Source organism: Lepisosteus oculatus, chromosome 2 (genome assembly GCF_040954835.1).
Source record: "Lepisosteus oculatus isolate fLepOcu1 chromosome 2, fLepOcu1.hap2, whole genome shotgun sequence".
Taxonomy (NCBI): Eukaryota; Metazoa; Chordata; class Actinopteri; order Semionotiformes; family Lepisosteidae; genus Lepisosteus; species Lepisosteus oculatus.
The window spans coordinates 61,829,052-61,842,368 of record NC_090697.1 but is presented as its reverse complement, the minus strand read 5'-3'; the positions used below and the strand labels follow the sequence as shown (position 1 = coordinate 61,842,368).

Sequence of the window (13,317 nt, the reverse complement as noted above, 5' to 3'; positions counted from 1 at the left end):
TATGGTTCCTTTGTTTAATCTGCTCACTATATTATTTTATATGCACAGTTTATTTAATAACTTTCCATAGTTAAATTCACACCCATATAAGAATGGCAAAATTACCAAAATTCTGTAAAGAAGAGGGGATTGTGAAACTTTCAAATGACAAGATGCCTGGACTCATATCATAGATACAGCATATGCAGAAGTAGAACATCCTTGCGGACTTGCTTGTGTAATGTTCAGTATACTAAAAATGTAGAAGAATTCAATTCAATACATCTAATCTTGTGATTCCCTAACTTTGTAGGAATTTATGATGTAGAGCTTGTTACTGTACATCCTGTTTTCAGGGTGAAGCAATCTATAGCATTTATAGCACAGACATTAATAGAACTTGCAATTACGAGGCCTTTCGTCAAACTAATTTAATGGTTCTACTGATTGTGAAAGGAATTTTTACAGCATATATTTTAAAATATATTCTTAAGAAATGCATTGCATGAAAGTCAGATAAAAAGGTTTTTCTAGCTGTGATATTTTTCTACTGTCTAAAATACAATATATTTATTTTATTAGTAAAAGTTCTTATTGAAAGGCATGTCTTATTCCTTTCCACAAATAGAATGTTTTCCTTCAAAATACATTTTGATAAAATAGTATGGGTTAGAAAACAATAAAGCAAGTTATCCAAAGAAGTCCAGGTATGACATTCCATCTTAACCAAAGAGCATTGTGAATGATTTCCTCTAAATACGGTGTCTTCTGGATTTATTTATACTCCTGATAAAATAATTACAAAAAACATCATATACAGGAACAAGTTACAGATTGGAGAATGTGTGTCACATAAATATTTTATATACTCTGCAACAGCAGGAACAAGAAAGGGCATACCCAGGATGGAATGCCAGTCCATCGCTGGGAAAACCCATACAATAGGCAGAGACACTCACACATACACCTAGGGCCAATTTCCCAGAAATCAATTAACCTACTAGTATGTTTTTGGACTGTGGGAGGAATCCAGAGCACTGGAGGAAACCTATAGTATGCAAACATGGGAAGCACACACAGATTCCATGCAGATAGCACCCCAGGCCTGCGATTGATCCCAGGGTCCCAGCACAGCAAGGCAACAATGCTATCTATTGCTCCACCCTTAGAGAAAAGTCATAAATAATTCTATTACCAAAAATAACTGAATTACAAATCAGAAGAGTTTCACACTCATTCACACCTCTAAATATTTGTCACGCCCCACACTCTCCCTAGCAAATGCCGTTACATTCCAAAACCCACTGTTTCACAATCTCATTCCTAATTGGACCCATCACATTCTCACATGTACCAGATTATCCCGGACCAATTATCCAACTATGTCCCTTTCCCTTCAGTATTTAAAATTCCAGGAAAACCAGGCTCCACGGCCGAAACGTTGTGTTCTCTTTCTTCTTTTTTTCAGCATGGAATAAACCTATTACTTGTTTGCAGCCTACGCATGCTGACGCAGCTACCCACCTGAACTACAACCGCCTACAGATGCTGCGACCCACTATGCCTTTCTCCAAATCTTTTTCTAGATCTCTTCGTCATACCTTCTCTTCCTCCCTGGGCCACTTGCCCGCTTCTCTCACTAACACACCTCTTGATTGGCCTCTCTTTCTGTCCCCTGCTCCCGCCTCTCACTCCTCCTCCCTCCCAACCTTTGTTCTCCCGCTACTTTACCTTTGCCTACTGCCCTGTCTCTCTCACACCTGAAGAAGGCTCCACGGCCGAAACGTTGTGTTCTCTTTCTTCTTTTTTTCAGCATGGAATAAACCTATTACTTGTTTGCAGCCTACGCATGCTGACGCAGCTACCCACCTGTTTTTATTTTTTATTTAAACTAAACAACATTATCCAATCTGTATAGTTCTGTTACTTGATACTTATTGTTCTTAATCAGGAGTCTGAATAAATGTGGTACTATATTCCTAGAAATGTTATCAGATTCTAATGGATAAAGGGGACTTCAGAAAGAACTCTGAATCTTAAGGAAAAAAAAATCAAGATTTTACAGCCGTGGAAATTTGTCTCTGTTTTTTTCTTTAAGACATAAATGGATTTATGCACCAGAAGCTTAGCTAAGTATCATGTCAAACTTTGTATTTTTTGATTCATTGATTTTATTGCCACCCCACTGTCACACTTAAGCATGGGTGAAGCCTGTGACGTTATGAGTCCTGTGTTCCATTTTCCATGATCTGGATTCTCCGTGAGCTCTAGCACTGGCATTGTGTTCCTGTGATGCAGTGGCTGTTTTTTATCACTAAAAAGCATGTTTTTCTCAGTAGAAGCTGTTCCCTCAAACAGATTTATATCCATGCACATGTTCTCTGTGAGGTGATAGCTAAGGAGATAGAAAAAAAACTTAGGAATGCACTGAATGAACTAAATGAAATATAAACTCATAATGTCAGTACAATACAGATAATTTAGTATTCACAGTCTTTCAACTTCAGGTTGAGTGTTGCAACTTATGTTTATAAATTCTTTATAAAGTACCATCAGAGCATGAACTTAAACATGTAACCTACTGTAATAGGTAATTATCTTTACTAATGATTAATTCTGTTTGTATTAACAAACATATGTTTTATTCATAAGTTAAATAACATTTGAAATCATATTCAAAAACAGCTGTTTTTCCTTTTATTGTGAAATTCTTTCATTTTTACCTTTCTATCTTTACTCAGCAATGTCCCCTACTCCCGTGGCAATGTGACATTCAGTATTCTGACACCTGAACCGAACCGTCGTCCAGGATACAACGATTTCTACAACACACCAGCACTGCAGGAGTTTGTTAAAGCTTCTCAAATCAGGATACATCTACAGGGCCAGTACCACACCACTCCGACTTCAGTCAACTTCAGGCACAGATACTATGGAGTGGATGAAATTACCATTAGTGGGAGGTAAACTGCAGCAGTAGTTTTTTAAATACATAGATTTTATATCCTGTTCTATGGAATATTATTATTGTATGTCTGCTTTTTATAAAATTGTTTTTTTATTTAGAATAATTTGAGCTGGCAGGCTCAAACCTGGACATACATTTTATTGAATTACATTTGAATAAGCCAGTGTTCCTTAGAGCTGGAGCATGCTGTGTACTATGGTTTTTCCTCCATCCAAGTTCTTAATTATTTGCTATTTTATTTAAGTACTTTTTTGAAGCCTATTTTTATTTTGTTTTCAGGTCTTAAAAAGTTGAATGGGATGTGTAATTAGTATCTACTCTGCAGTAATTATTGAGTTTCAGGCCTGTCCTCTTTCAGGTCCGTTAGCTGAAATGTAACCTATTGTACCTACAATAAGTAGAAGAAAATCACTCAGGGAATGTCTGATACATTGTACTTTGTACCTGTGACCTTCATCATAAACCTATTAAGAGTTTCTTAGTCAGAAATAAGAGCAAACATAATAAGTGAGTTGAGGAGAAAATGTATGGAAGCTTATTAATGCCACAGAGAAAAAAAAACATTTTTTGCGTTTAAACGCAATGGTATTGCATTTAACAGAGAAACCTTTTGTGTTTATACGAGATGACTGAGTTAAACCAAGATACTTTTTGTGTTTATATGAGTGAACATTGTGTTAAAACATGATCATTTGTGAACAATACTGTTATTGCCAGTCAATCATTGAAGTTGTAAGCTCAAATCCACAAAAAAACTTTTACACTATCCTTACATCACATACATTTAATTTGAAATTTCACTGCAAAATATAGGAACAGTGCTATTGGAAGGCAGAAGACAGTATTTCTGTGTCAGTTTGCGCAGCAGGAATGTAAAGAGATAGGGGAATGCCAAAATAAAAGAAAAACGTTTCCAGGATGGTACACGACCAGTTTGTACATTGTTGGCTTTCTGTATAAGGCTTACTGTCAAGCCATTGTAAATATATTCCACTCAATGTTTAAAGAGTAGGCAAAACAACATAGTTCATTTTTCTGCAGTTTCACATCAAGATAACTTATGATTGGAAAGACATATTTCTACTTTACACAGAAATTTCACCCAGGAATGCTCACTAACATGGTGTTGTACTTCATATATACAAAAGACAGTACATGTGCTTCTGTAGACTGATTCTTTTTGCACAAAGAGGCGTGTGATAGTACTGTATTCTTCTGTTGCTAAAGTCAGTGCTAGTTTGTATGCAACAGTATCATTGCATATATATACTGTATATGCAAGATATTTATATAGTAGGCAATATAATTCACATTACTTATCATGTTTTCATGCAGTTTTCTCATATAAACGCAAAAATCCCTGTATCTAGTTTTAACACAAAAAAACTTTATTGTTTAAATACTAACACAATACTATGTTGGTTAAGTGCAAAACGTTTCTCATTTAAACCCAATACTATCTTGCTTAAATGCAAAAAAAATAAGCTTCAGTAAGATTGCATAACATTCTGTAAAAATCTATAAGATGACAATGTTGGATATAACATAATTCAGCTAGGGTGTTCTTAAAGCAAGGGCTGAGTGCACAGAAAGTCTAACAAAGCTAACAAATTAGTTACAGGTACCAATTAGCAAAAGTGATTATGCCCAGTATAAACAAATTACAGTAGACATACCGTAGATATCTCTTAAGTCTAGGATTGAGAACTGGTTCCACCTAAATTAAAAAAATGGGGAAATAGCTCAGAATCCAAATTTCACCTTTTTTTCTCTACAAGTGTGATATTCAAGTACTTGCAATATATACTTCACATTACTGGTGCAACCTTAGATATAAATCACAGACATGTTTAGCTTTTATGCATATACCCAGTTGTGTGTGTACATTCTGTGCTTTCTGAAATCTAGCTATTGTCCTGCCTTTTTAACGGTTCTGAATAATTCAAGCACTTATTTATTGGTTAATTAATTCAGTTCATCCAAATGCAACTGTTTTTGGGATATTACAAGCACAGCAAAATAATTTAACGTGAAGAAAAGACACTCAGCTATTAATATATTGCACTTTGTTTTATTAAGCCCTAATCTATGTCAAAGCAGTTTGAGTGACCAAATACAAAGTGGTTACTGGATGCCTTTTTTCATTCTAACAGAAACATCTTGTCTTTGCTGTGTCTTTATTCCTGATAAAATAAACATGAAATATTTTATGGGTATGGTAATTAACTAACTCATGCCCAGAAAAATATACAGTAGTGTCACATGTTCACATTTTAACAAATAAATGGATTAAGAAAAACTAAGTGTAATGTTACAGATAAAGTCTCAACACCAGGGAATCTTCTGTTATAAGCTCACATACTGTATGCATACTGTATATGAGACTACTTTCTATATATAGTGTATAAATACTGATTTGAGATGCTAGTGGAAGTCAAGCACATTATTAGTCTGCTGCATATGTGTTACGTGCTAAGTATAAGTGTTAACTTATACTTACAGTGCATAGGTGTTAATAAATTAAAACTGTATGCAGACAGATGGTATTGTATATGGACATGTTGGTTAGAATTGCTGTCTCACAGGCTGGGGCCCTGGGTTCAATTCTTGACCTCGGCTGCTATCTACTGTACATGAAGGGTGTATGTTCTCCCTGTGTTTAAGTGGTGTTTATCCTGGTGCTGTTGTTTCCTCCCATAGTCCAATAATTGGCTTCTGGAAAAAATCTCCCTGGTGTGAGTGTGTATGTGTTTGTGTCTGTGGGTGCCCTGTGATGGATTGGCATCCTGTCCAGGGTGTGTATTATCCTGCCTTGAACCCATTGCTCGCCAGGATAGGCTCTGGTTACCCTGCAACCCTGTATTGGATAAAGCGGTTAGAAACTGGATGGACATAATGACAAACACGCTTAATTCTTAATTTAAACATTCTCAATTACAATATTGCATTGTTCAATAGAACATATTTAACATAGTTCCCCTTAATGATATTCCCTTTAAAAAGTGATTTTCAATTAATATTTAAAAATGACCTAGAATTGTACCTCATGTAATATTGAGGTTTTAGGAGCCTGGCTCCCTTGCATTACAAATCCAACTTGATATTTAGTTTGGCATTCATAAATGTTGAATGGAGCATCCATCTAATGTTGTAAAACCTGCACCTCTAGGAGACGACATTTTGCTTATCAGGGAGAACATTGCCTTCAGACACTCTTTAAACAAGATGTGAATGTTGCACAAGTAGTATGTTGCATCTGCTGCTCTAATAGTTGCTGGTATTTGCAGGTGTAACTGTCATGGGCATGCTGATCAGTGTGACACAAGCCTTAGCATCTACCGCTGTTCCTGCCTTCCAGAGAGCCACACCGAGGGAGATAATGTAAGTCCTCAAGGGGAAAGTCAATTATTAATTGCATTCCTTTAATGGCATTCTTTTAATGAACACAATTTAAAAATACACTGCAATTAAATTTTGGAAGGGGTACTTGTTCAGGTGGGTAGCTGCGTCAGCATGCGTAGGCTGCAAAGGAACAAGTAATAGGTTTATTCCATGCTGAAAAGAGAAGAGAGGGAACACAACATTTCGCTAACTTCTTTTAAGTTATCCAGTGAAGATTTTTAGGGGCGATTATATTTATTTTCATAAACAATCAAACAATCAACAACCAGAAAGTTTTGAACCTAAGAAATCTCACAGCACAAAACACAAGCATTTTATATTGTGTAAACCGTGCCACAGATAAGCAAAAGCAGAAATATAGAAACAATTAGTGTAAAAATGAAAACGATCAAAAATCATTAGTCTTCAAAAGTTTAAATGTATAAATGTTTGATTTTTCACATTCAGATTTATATTATTTGCCTTCATTTCTGAACCAAAACTGTACCTTTGCTTTCAGTAAATAGATGTGACATTTATTATATTATTTGCCTTCATTTCTGAACCAAAACTGTACCTTTGCTTTCAGTAAATAGATGTGACATTTACTATAAAACTACAAAATGGTGAACAACGTTTTTGCCTCCTGTTGAAAAGTGAAGCCAGGTGTACTCCTGGTTGCTGTTCTGGTCTCTCTCCTAACCTTATCTCTCTTGATAGAACACAATAGAGATAGCCGATATTTTACGCTATAAAAATTGACTTAAAAAATTCAGTAGTTCTTATAATAGCCTATGAAATATATAAATTAAAGCACACTTACTGTATATGTTTTTTGTTTATCTTTATTAATGTTACAAATTGCTAGCATCCTAAAGCTTTTTTGACTATTGCTGACATACTGTACATTTTTAAAATACTGTACTAGTTCTGAACAAAACATCTTATTCAACATACTGTAGACAATGAGTACAGATACATGTGTAAATCTGCAATATATAAGTATTGTGCTTTGTTGATTTAATTATTTATAACACACCCAATGCATTACTTACTCTTAGATATAGTTTCTCGCAGTTGAAGTAGTTTTTTGTTACCGTGTTAAAAAAATAAATATTAGTAGAAAGCAAAGCATCCCTTGCAGAGCTTATTGCTCTGATTTAATTACATAAAAAAGTTTACATCATTTTGTCTATTACATTGTATAATTATGTCCCAATGTCCCAATGTCATTTCATAGACATCCAAAACATTCTTGAAAACCTATGGAATTCTAAAGTGAAGAATTGTTTTGCTGTATGACAATAAGCAGGCAGTAAAGGAGAAACCTATTTCAAACTTTTTTTAATGCTGTTGTATACATACTGTAGTTTCAAGCAAGCACACTACTTAAGATATTCTTGCAAGGGGTGTTTTGCTCAAACCGACACAATGAATGCTGCCATTCTGTCAAGACCAGATGTCTTCTTATTTCTGTCATTTCATTAAACTGAAAGCCTAGTTTCTAATGACACACAGAAATTTTGCTTTTTCTCTTACTACTACTGTACCAATACCACAATTACTGCTAGCAATACTGTTACATCAAGATTATCAATTAAAAATGTGATGCATTGGCAGAGAAGACGGTCCTGTCCTTAAACAGTCCTGTTGAACAACTACTCCCTTTTCATAATAAAATGATATTGTTTGGTTTCTGAGCTTTTCCTACACCACCACTAGGAACTCATTGTTGAAGTTCTCACCTTGGACAGACTGGTGGATAACAATTCTTTGTATTGCTTGAGAAGAGTCCGACATATTCATAAATGTGTTTTTGTTCATCATTTGTGATATTTTTGTTAACCATTTGTGAAACCCAGCACACAGGAAGTAGAGAAAAGATGAGGCTATACAATATTATTACATATGTAATTAGTTAATAAACGATTATGTTTGCTTAACAGTTAATTATGTTGACCATATTGTCCTCTCTGGCAGCAAATACCGGTTGCCCAGACTTTTGTTTATTACACTAGTAATAACTAGTAATTACACTAACTTTTAACACAATTTTAAAAGTTTTTTTAAAACACAAATACAGTTAATACTGTATTATGCAGTCATTGTCTTAAGGCACCTTCACTAAGGAGAAACACAGTGATTCCTCACATTTCTATAAGAGTGCCCTTTTTTAATATTTATACCGCATAAGATAGAAGCCAATTTTTCTTTTAGATCTCAGTTCAAAATAATGGCTGTCTATAGAGGAAGATGAGCAGACAAGATACTGTGACTGGGAGATATTCATTTTGTATATGCTACAAGCTCCACTGTGTCTTACAAGAGGATTAGCAGTCATTTGTAAGTGTTTGGGAAGTTACAGGCATTCCTGTTTTAGAAGAACTCGGAGAGTACTGGCTGGCTAATCTCAGCCCTATCCCTAGCCTCTTTCTGCCAATTGTGTACTCAGAATTGTGGTCACATTCAATTACTGACTGTTAATTAATTGACCCAAACTTAACACACAACTTCTAGGTAATGGAACTGAACCTGGAGCAAGTGACTTCACTCAAGCTCCATAGTATATTGTGATCTGCACCTGTGAGTTGAATCTCAGCTGCACTGAAATTGCCCCAACTTAGACAGTCCAGATGAGGTTCACTTTAAAGTGAGCTAGTAGAAATGGGGTATTAGATGCCATTTACATAATTTTACAAAAAATACCACACTGACTGATTTTATGTAATTCTTAACAATGGTTTCTTTTTATAATCCCACACATATATACTGTATATACTGCATGAAAGCATACAGCATGTATTATATTAACTTCCTGACAGAGAAAAACATTAAGAGCTCTGAAATCTATCCTCACAGTGTAAAATATCATACATCTTATCTTTACCAACTCTACACTCTAATGAAATGAGTTAATTTTTGACAGATTTTAAGACTGACCAATTTCTGTTCATGCATCCACATCATAAATACTTAAACTTTGGCCATATTTATTATAAGAAGATGGTGTTCTTCTGTCTCTATAATATTTTTTGGCAAAATAAAGGGATTTAAGCTATAAATATTTTATTGCTTCTGTTCTGTTAAATACCATACTGGAAATGACGAATGCAGTGCTAGTTCATTGAATTTTCTAAGTGACATTAAAGTAACAAAAGTCATCTGACATATGTCAAGATGATCAGTTGCGTTTCTCTGTCTGTGGGCTCACTCATCAGGATTTACAATGTACATCGGCTTCAAAGCAAACTTTCCTCCTCTGCTGTGCTGTTAATACGTCTGTGAAAGCTGGCTGGGTAGCACTTCACTCTAGTTATATCTGAACAAACCCTGGGCTTAGATTTTAGATTATTTCTTTTTAAATGAAATGAATGTTAACATTTCTGTATTTGCAGTCTAAACTAGGGATTATTACCAGGGTTAGAGATATTCATAAGGACAATTAAGACATACTGTAGCACATAAGTACTTTTTATAGTTACTTGTATTTATATGTTTATGATTTTCTATTTTTTTCAGTTTTAATTCCTAATCCCATGAATGACAGTGCAGAACTAAATTCATTTGAAGAAGTGTGTTCAAGTTTATTATTATTTTATTTGGTATTTTGTTTTATTATAGTAGGTGCCTAGATCTTCTGAAAAATCTAATACTTTAGCAGCAGAAAATGAGAAAGAACATGTTAAAATAGATTAGACAAGTCCAAGACTGGGTCCCATTAATTTAAGTAAAATCAAACAGATGCAAAGGAAAAGACTATTGCTCCACTACAACCTGCTGTTAGGTTCTTTTCTTCTCTCATGGCAATTACAGTAACATATTCCAAATCAAGCAATTCACTTGCAGAGCACAGACTTTAATGTATTGCCCACCTTAGTTTTTCATGGTCTTTTGTTGAAATTTCCTATTGCAATGAACCTTTTATTGTTCCCTGCTGTTGTACACTCTTTGATCAAAATTCACATAGTGATCATCTTCATTGCTGGAACTCACTATTCAATATGCAGGACTAATGTATTTTGATGTTTTTTGTTTTATGCACATCTTTCAAGATGCAGTTTAATGTCCAGAAAATTTGAGACAGGGCTGTTTTATTTGATCTTTTGACAGTTTCATTGTTGGTTGTACAAAATGTAAGATGTGCTCATGTTTGAATATCTCTTTTTTGTAGCTAAATAAAATGTTGAGAATGTGAAATGAAGCAATATGGATGCATTTAACTTCTTCCAGAAAATAGAAAAATGTGACTCACATTCATAATCCAATGTTTAATCAATATAATGCAGCTGTGGCCTTTTGACCAAAAAGTAACAAATATAATGATAAGGGCTAAAAGTGTAATGTCGCAGGTGGTGATTTGTGAGAACCCAAGTGCAAGAGGCCAGAGATTGAAAAGTGAAAGGAAGTGACAATGAAATAATTGATTACTGGCCAGCGGAGTTTAATCAGCACAGGCCAATCAGTAATGGGAAAGAAACGGGGCACAACAGACACAGGAGGAGCCAGCTTGCTGTATCCCTGTTGAAAAGAGGATGCTAAACAGCCTGTTGGTTGGAAAAAAGGAGTCTCGGGTACAGAATGAAAGCAAATATTGAGATCTCAGAAAAGTGAACCGACTTTCTTAAAGGGCAACCCCCAAGCTCGGGGGTCGATACAGTGAACACCGAAAGGAATAAATATGGAATTGAATGAGGGCTTGAAGCTGAGGCTGCTGTAACAGGAGAGGCTGAGAGCTGAGGCTGCTGCACAGAGCAAAGCACTGTGTTGAAGCCACAATTGCTGCCAAAAACATTCTGCTGGTGGGAAACAGGGAGCCTCAGGTACGGGACAACATGGATGGCAAGTCTCCTGGGAAAGCAGCCAGATGAATTTGAAGGGCAGACTTCAGGCTGAAAACTGCTTCGCAGAGCGAAGGCTGTCTTTAGGCCGCTCATTCTGCTGCTCAGAGTGAAGGCGGCTTTAGGGTGGCTCTAGACTGCTGCGTAGAGTGAAGCAGTGTCTTGAAGCCGGAATTACTGTCAAACATAGTCCGCTGGTCAAAACAGGGAGTCATGGGTATAGGTGAAATGAATGGCAAGCCTCCTGAGAAGGGAGACAGAGGGATCTGAAGGGCAGGATTGAAGCAGAAAACTACTGTGTGGAGTAAAGAGCTGGCTTAAAGCCAAAACTGCAGAGCAAAGGAAAGTGCTATGTTGAAGCTGAAATTGCTGCCAAACACAGTCCGCTGGTCTAAAACAGGGAGCCTCAGGTATGGGAGAAACTGAATAGGAAGCCTCCTGAAAACAAGGACCAAATGGGTTTGCAGGGCAGGCTTGAGGCTGCACAGAGTGAAGTCCCATCTTGTTCAGCGGAGATATGTGGAGAGTGAAAGCAGTACTGCCAGTGAGGAGAACCCGGCTTTAATTCAAAAACTGGGAATTGAACAATAAGTATGAAATTGCTAACACGGATCACGAAAAGGGGATCCAGTCAGAGCAACAAACCCTGGAAAACCATGAGCCCTGAGGCATGAAAAACCATGAGAATGTGAGGCTGTTATGACAAAAGTCTATCTAATAAGCAGACTTGTTTTAGTAGCAGCATCATAGAAAATGTGATTATTTTCAACAATATCTGAGCGATTGTTTTATCTCAGGAGATATAAACTATGGTGAAAAGCCATGTTGTTCATATACTGTACATGCAAGTTCAACAATTGGACTGTAGTATTCATAAAGGCTATGAAAAGGGTTAATCTGGCTGTTACCTTTATGTATACTCCTTGAAGGCTAGAAACAATCAGGTCAGCTGCGTTTAATATACTGTAAATGATAAAATTTTTAAAACCTTGCATGTAGTGTATATGGTGTTTTGTATCCTAAAGCTAGTGCAGTACCTGCTGAGACATTTTACTACCAGCAGCACACTACACAAGACACAAGTAAATAAGGTGGAGTTAGGAGGAGTTAACTACTGCATCAGGACTAGCAGCAAAGCTTTCAAATAGAGCTGGGATCTTTAATAATAGTATAGCAACAGAATTGGTAAAAAAACATCCACAATAATCCAATAATAATAAAAGTCCACAATAATCCATTAAACCACTATATTCCCCTCTTAAGGGTGTTGGTACTAAAGTGTTGTGTAGATGCTTTTCTCAAAATAAAACATGCTTTATACACAAACATAATTCAGTAGCAATCATGTTTTCATCATTTGAAGGGTTGAAGGGTTAGTTTAATATGTTAATATGTTTTAGATTACAATGAAGAGGAATGAAAAAAGAATAATTTTGCAGGCCATTAAAACATTTTGCTTTGTAAGTGCTTAAGTCAGAGATCTCTAGTAGATTTTATGCACTTTCCACTTTCATTTTAATAACTTCTAATAAACACCTAACAGGTTTTGGTTCTTTATGCTTACTAGTCATGTTCTTTGAGAAAAATGTTTATATACTTCAAATTAAATCAAACCAAATTTTTCAAACCTATTACAAAGAGGCAGCCACAATTATTTTGTTGATTTACACTGTACCCCATCTTGTGTTGCAGATATTTTACTTTAGTACTTTAGCGGTGTACATTACATTTTTATCTGAGGTTTTAATAAGCTTTAAAGGAAAATATAGACAGATCTGCAATATTTATATCAAATTAAGTTAATTTAACAGAAAACAAGAGCCTAATTTAACACTTGTTAAAAGTAAATTTTGTGTGAACACAAGGAAACACTTCAAAGCAGTGATATTTCAGAACAAAGGCTGCCATTGTGATAGAATCGTTTAGCGTATTGGAAACTGATAAGCACTGAAGGGCTGAATGGCCTGTTCTCATTATTAACATGTTCTTATGTATCACCTATCTTCACTAGATGCCTGCTCATTAGAAGCAGCTTTCTTGGAATACTGTAAAATGTAATACTTCAATCCCATCAAATTTTGAATTCCCAAGCATAGGATTAAGTAGGTTAATTTGTATATGCCCAAAGATACCCTACCAAGAATGACTGTT

The 13,317-nt window shown here is 35.6% G+C and overlaps 1 protein-coding gene across 2 annotated transcripts in view; it reads left to right on the top strand.

Annotated features, from left to right (window-relative positions):
• ush2a (Usher syndrome 2A (autosomal recessive, mild)) overlaps positions 1–13,317 on the top strand; it is a 409,409-nt gene that overhangs the window by 30,278 nt on the left and 365,814 nt on the right. For both annotated transcript variants that reach the window (XM_015346259.2, XM_069180084.1), the window contains exons 7-8: positions 2,721–2,942; positions 6,235–6,328. In XM_015346259.2, the coding sequence (XP_015201745.2) occupies positions 2,721–2,942; positions 6,235–6,328 (316 nt within the window). The remainder of the gene's footprint in view (positions 1–2,720; positions 2,943–6,234; positions 6,329–13,317) is intronic.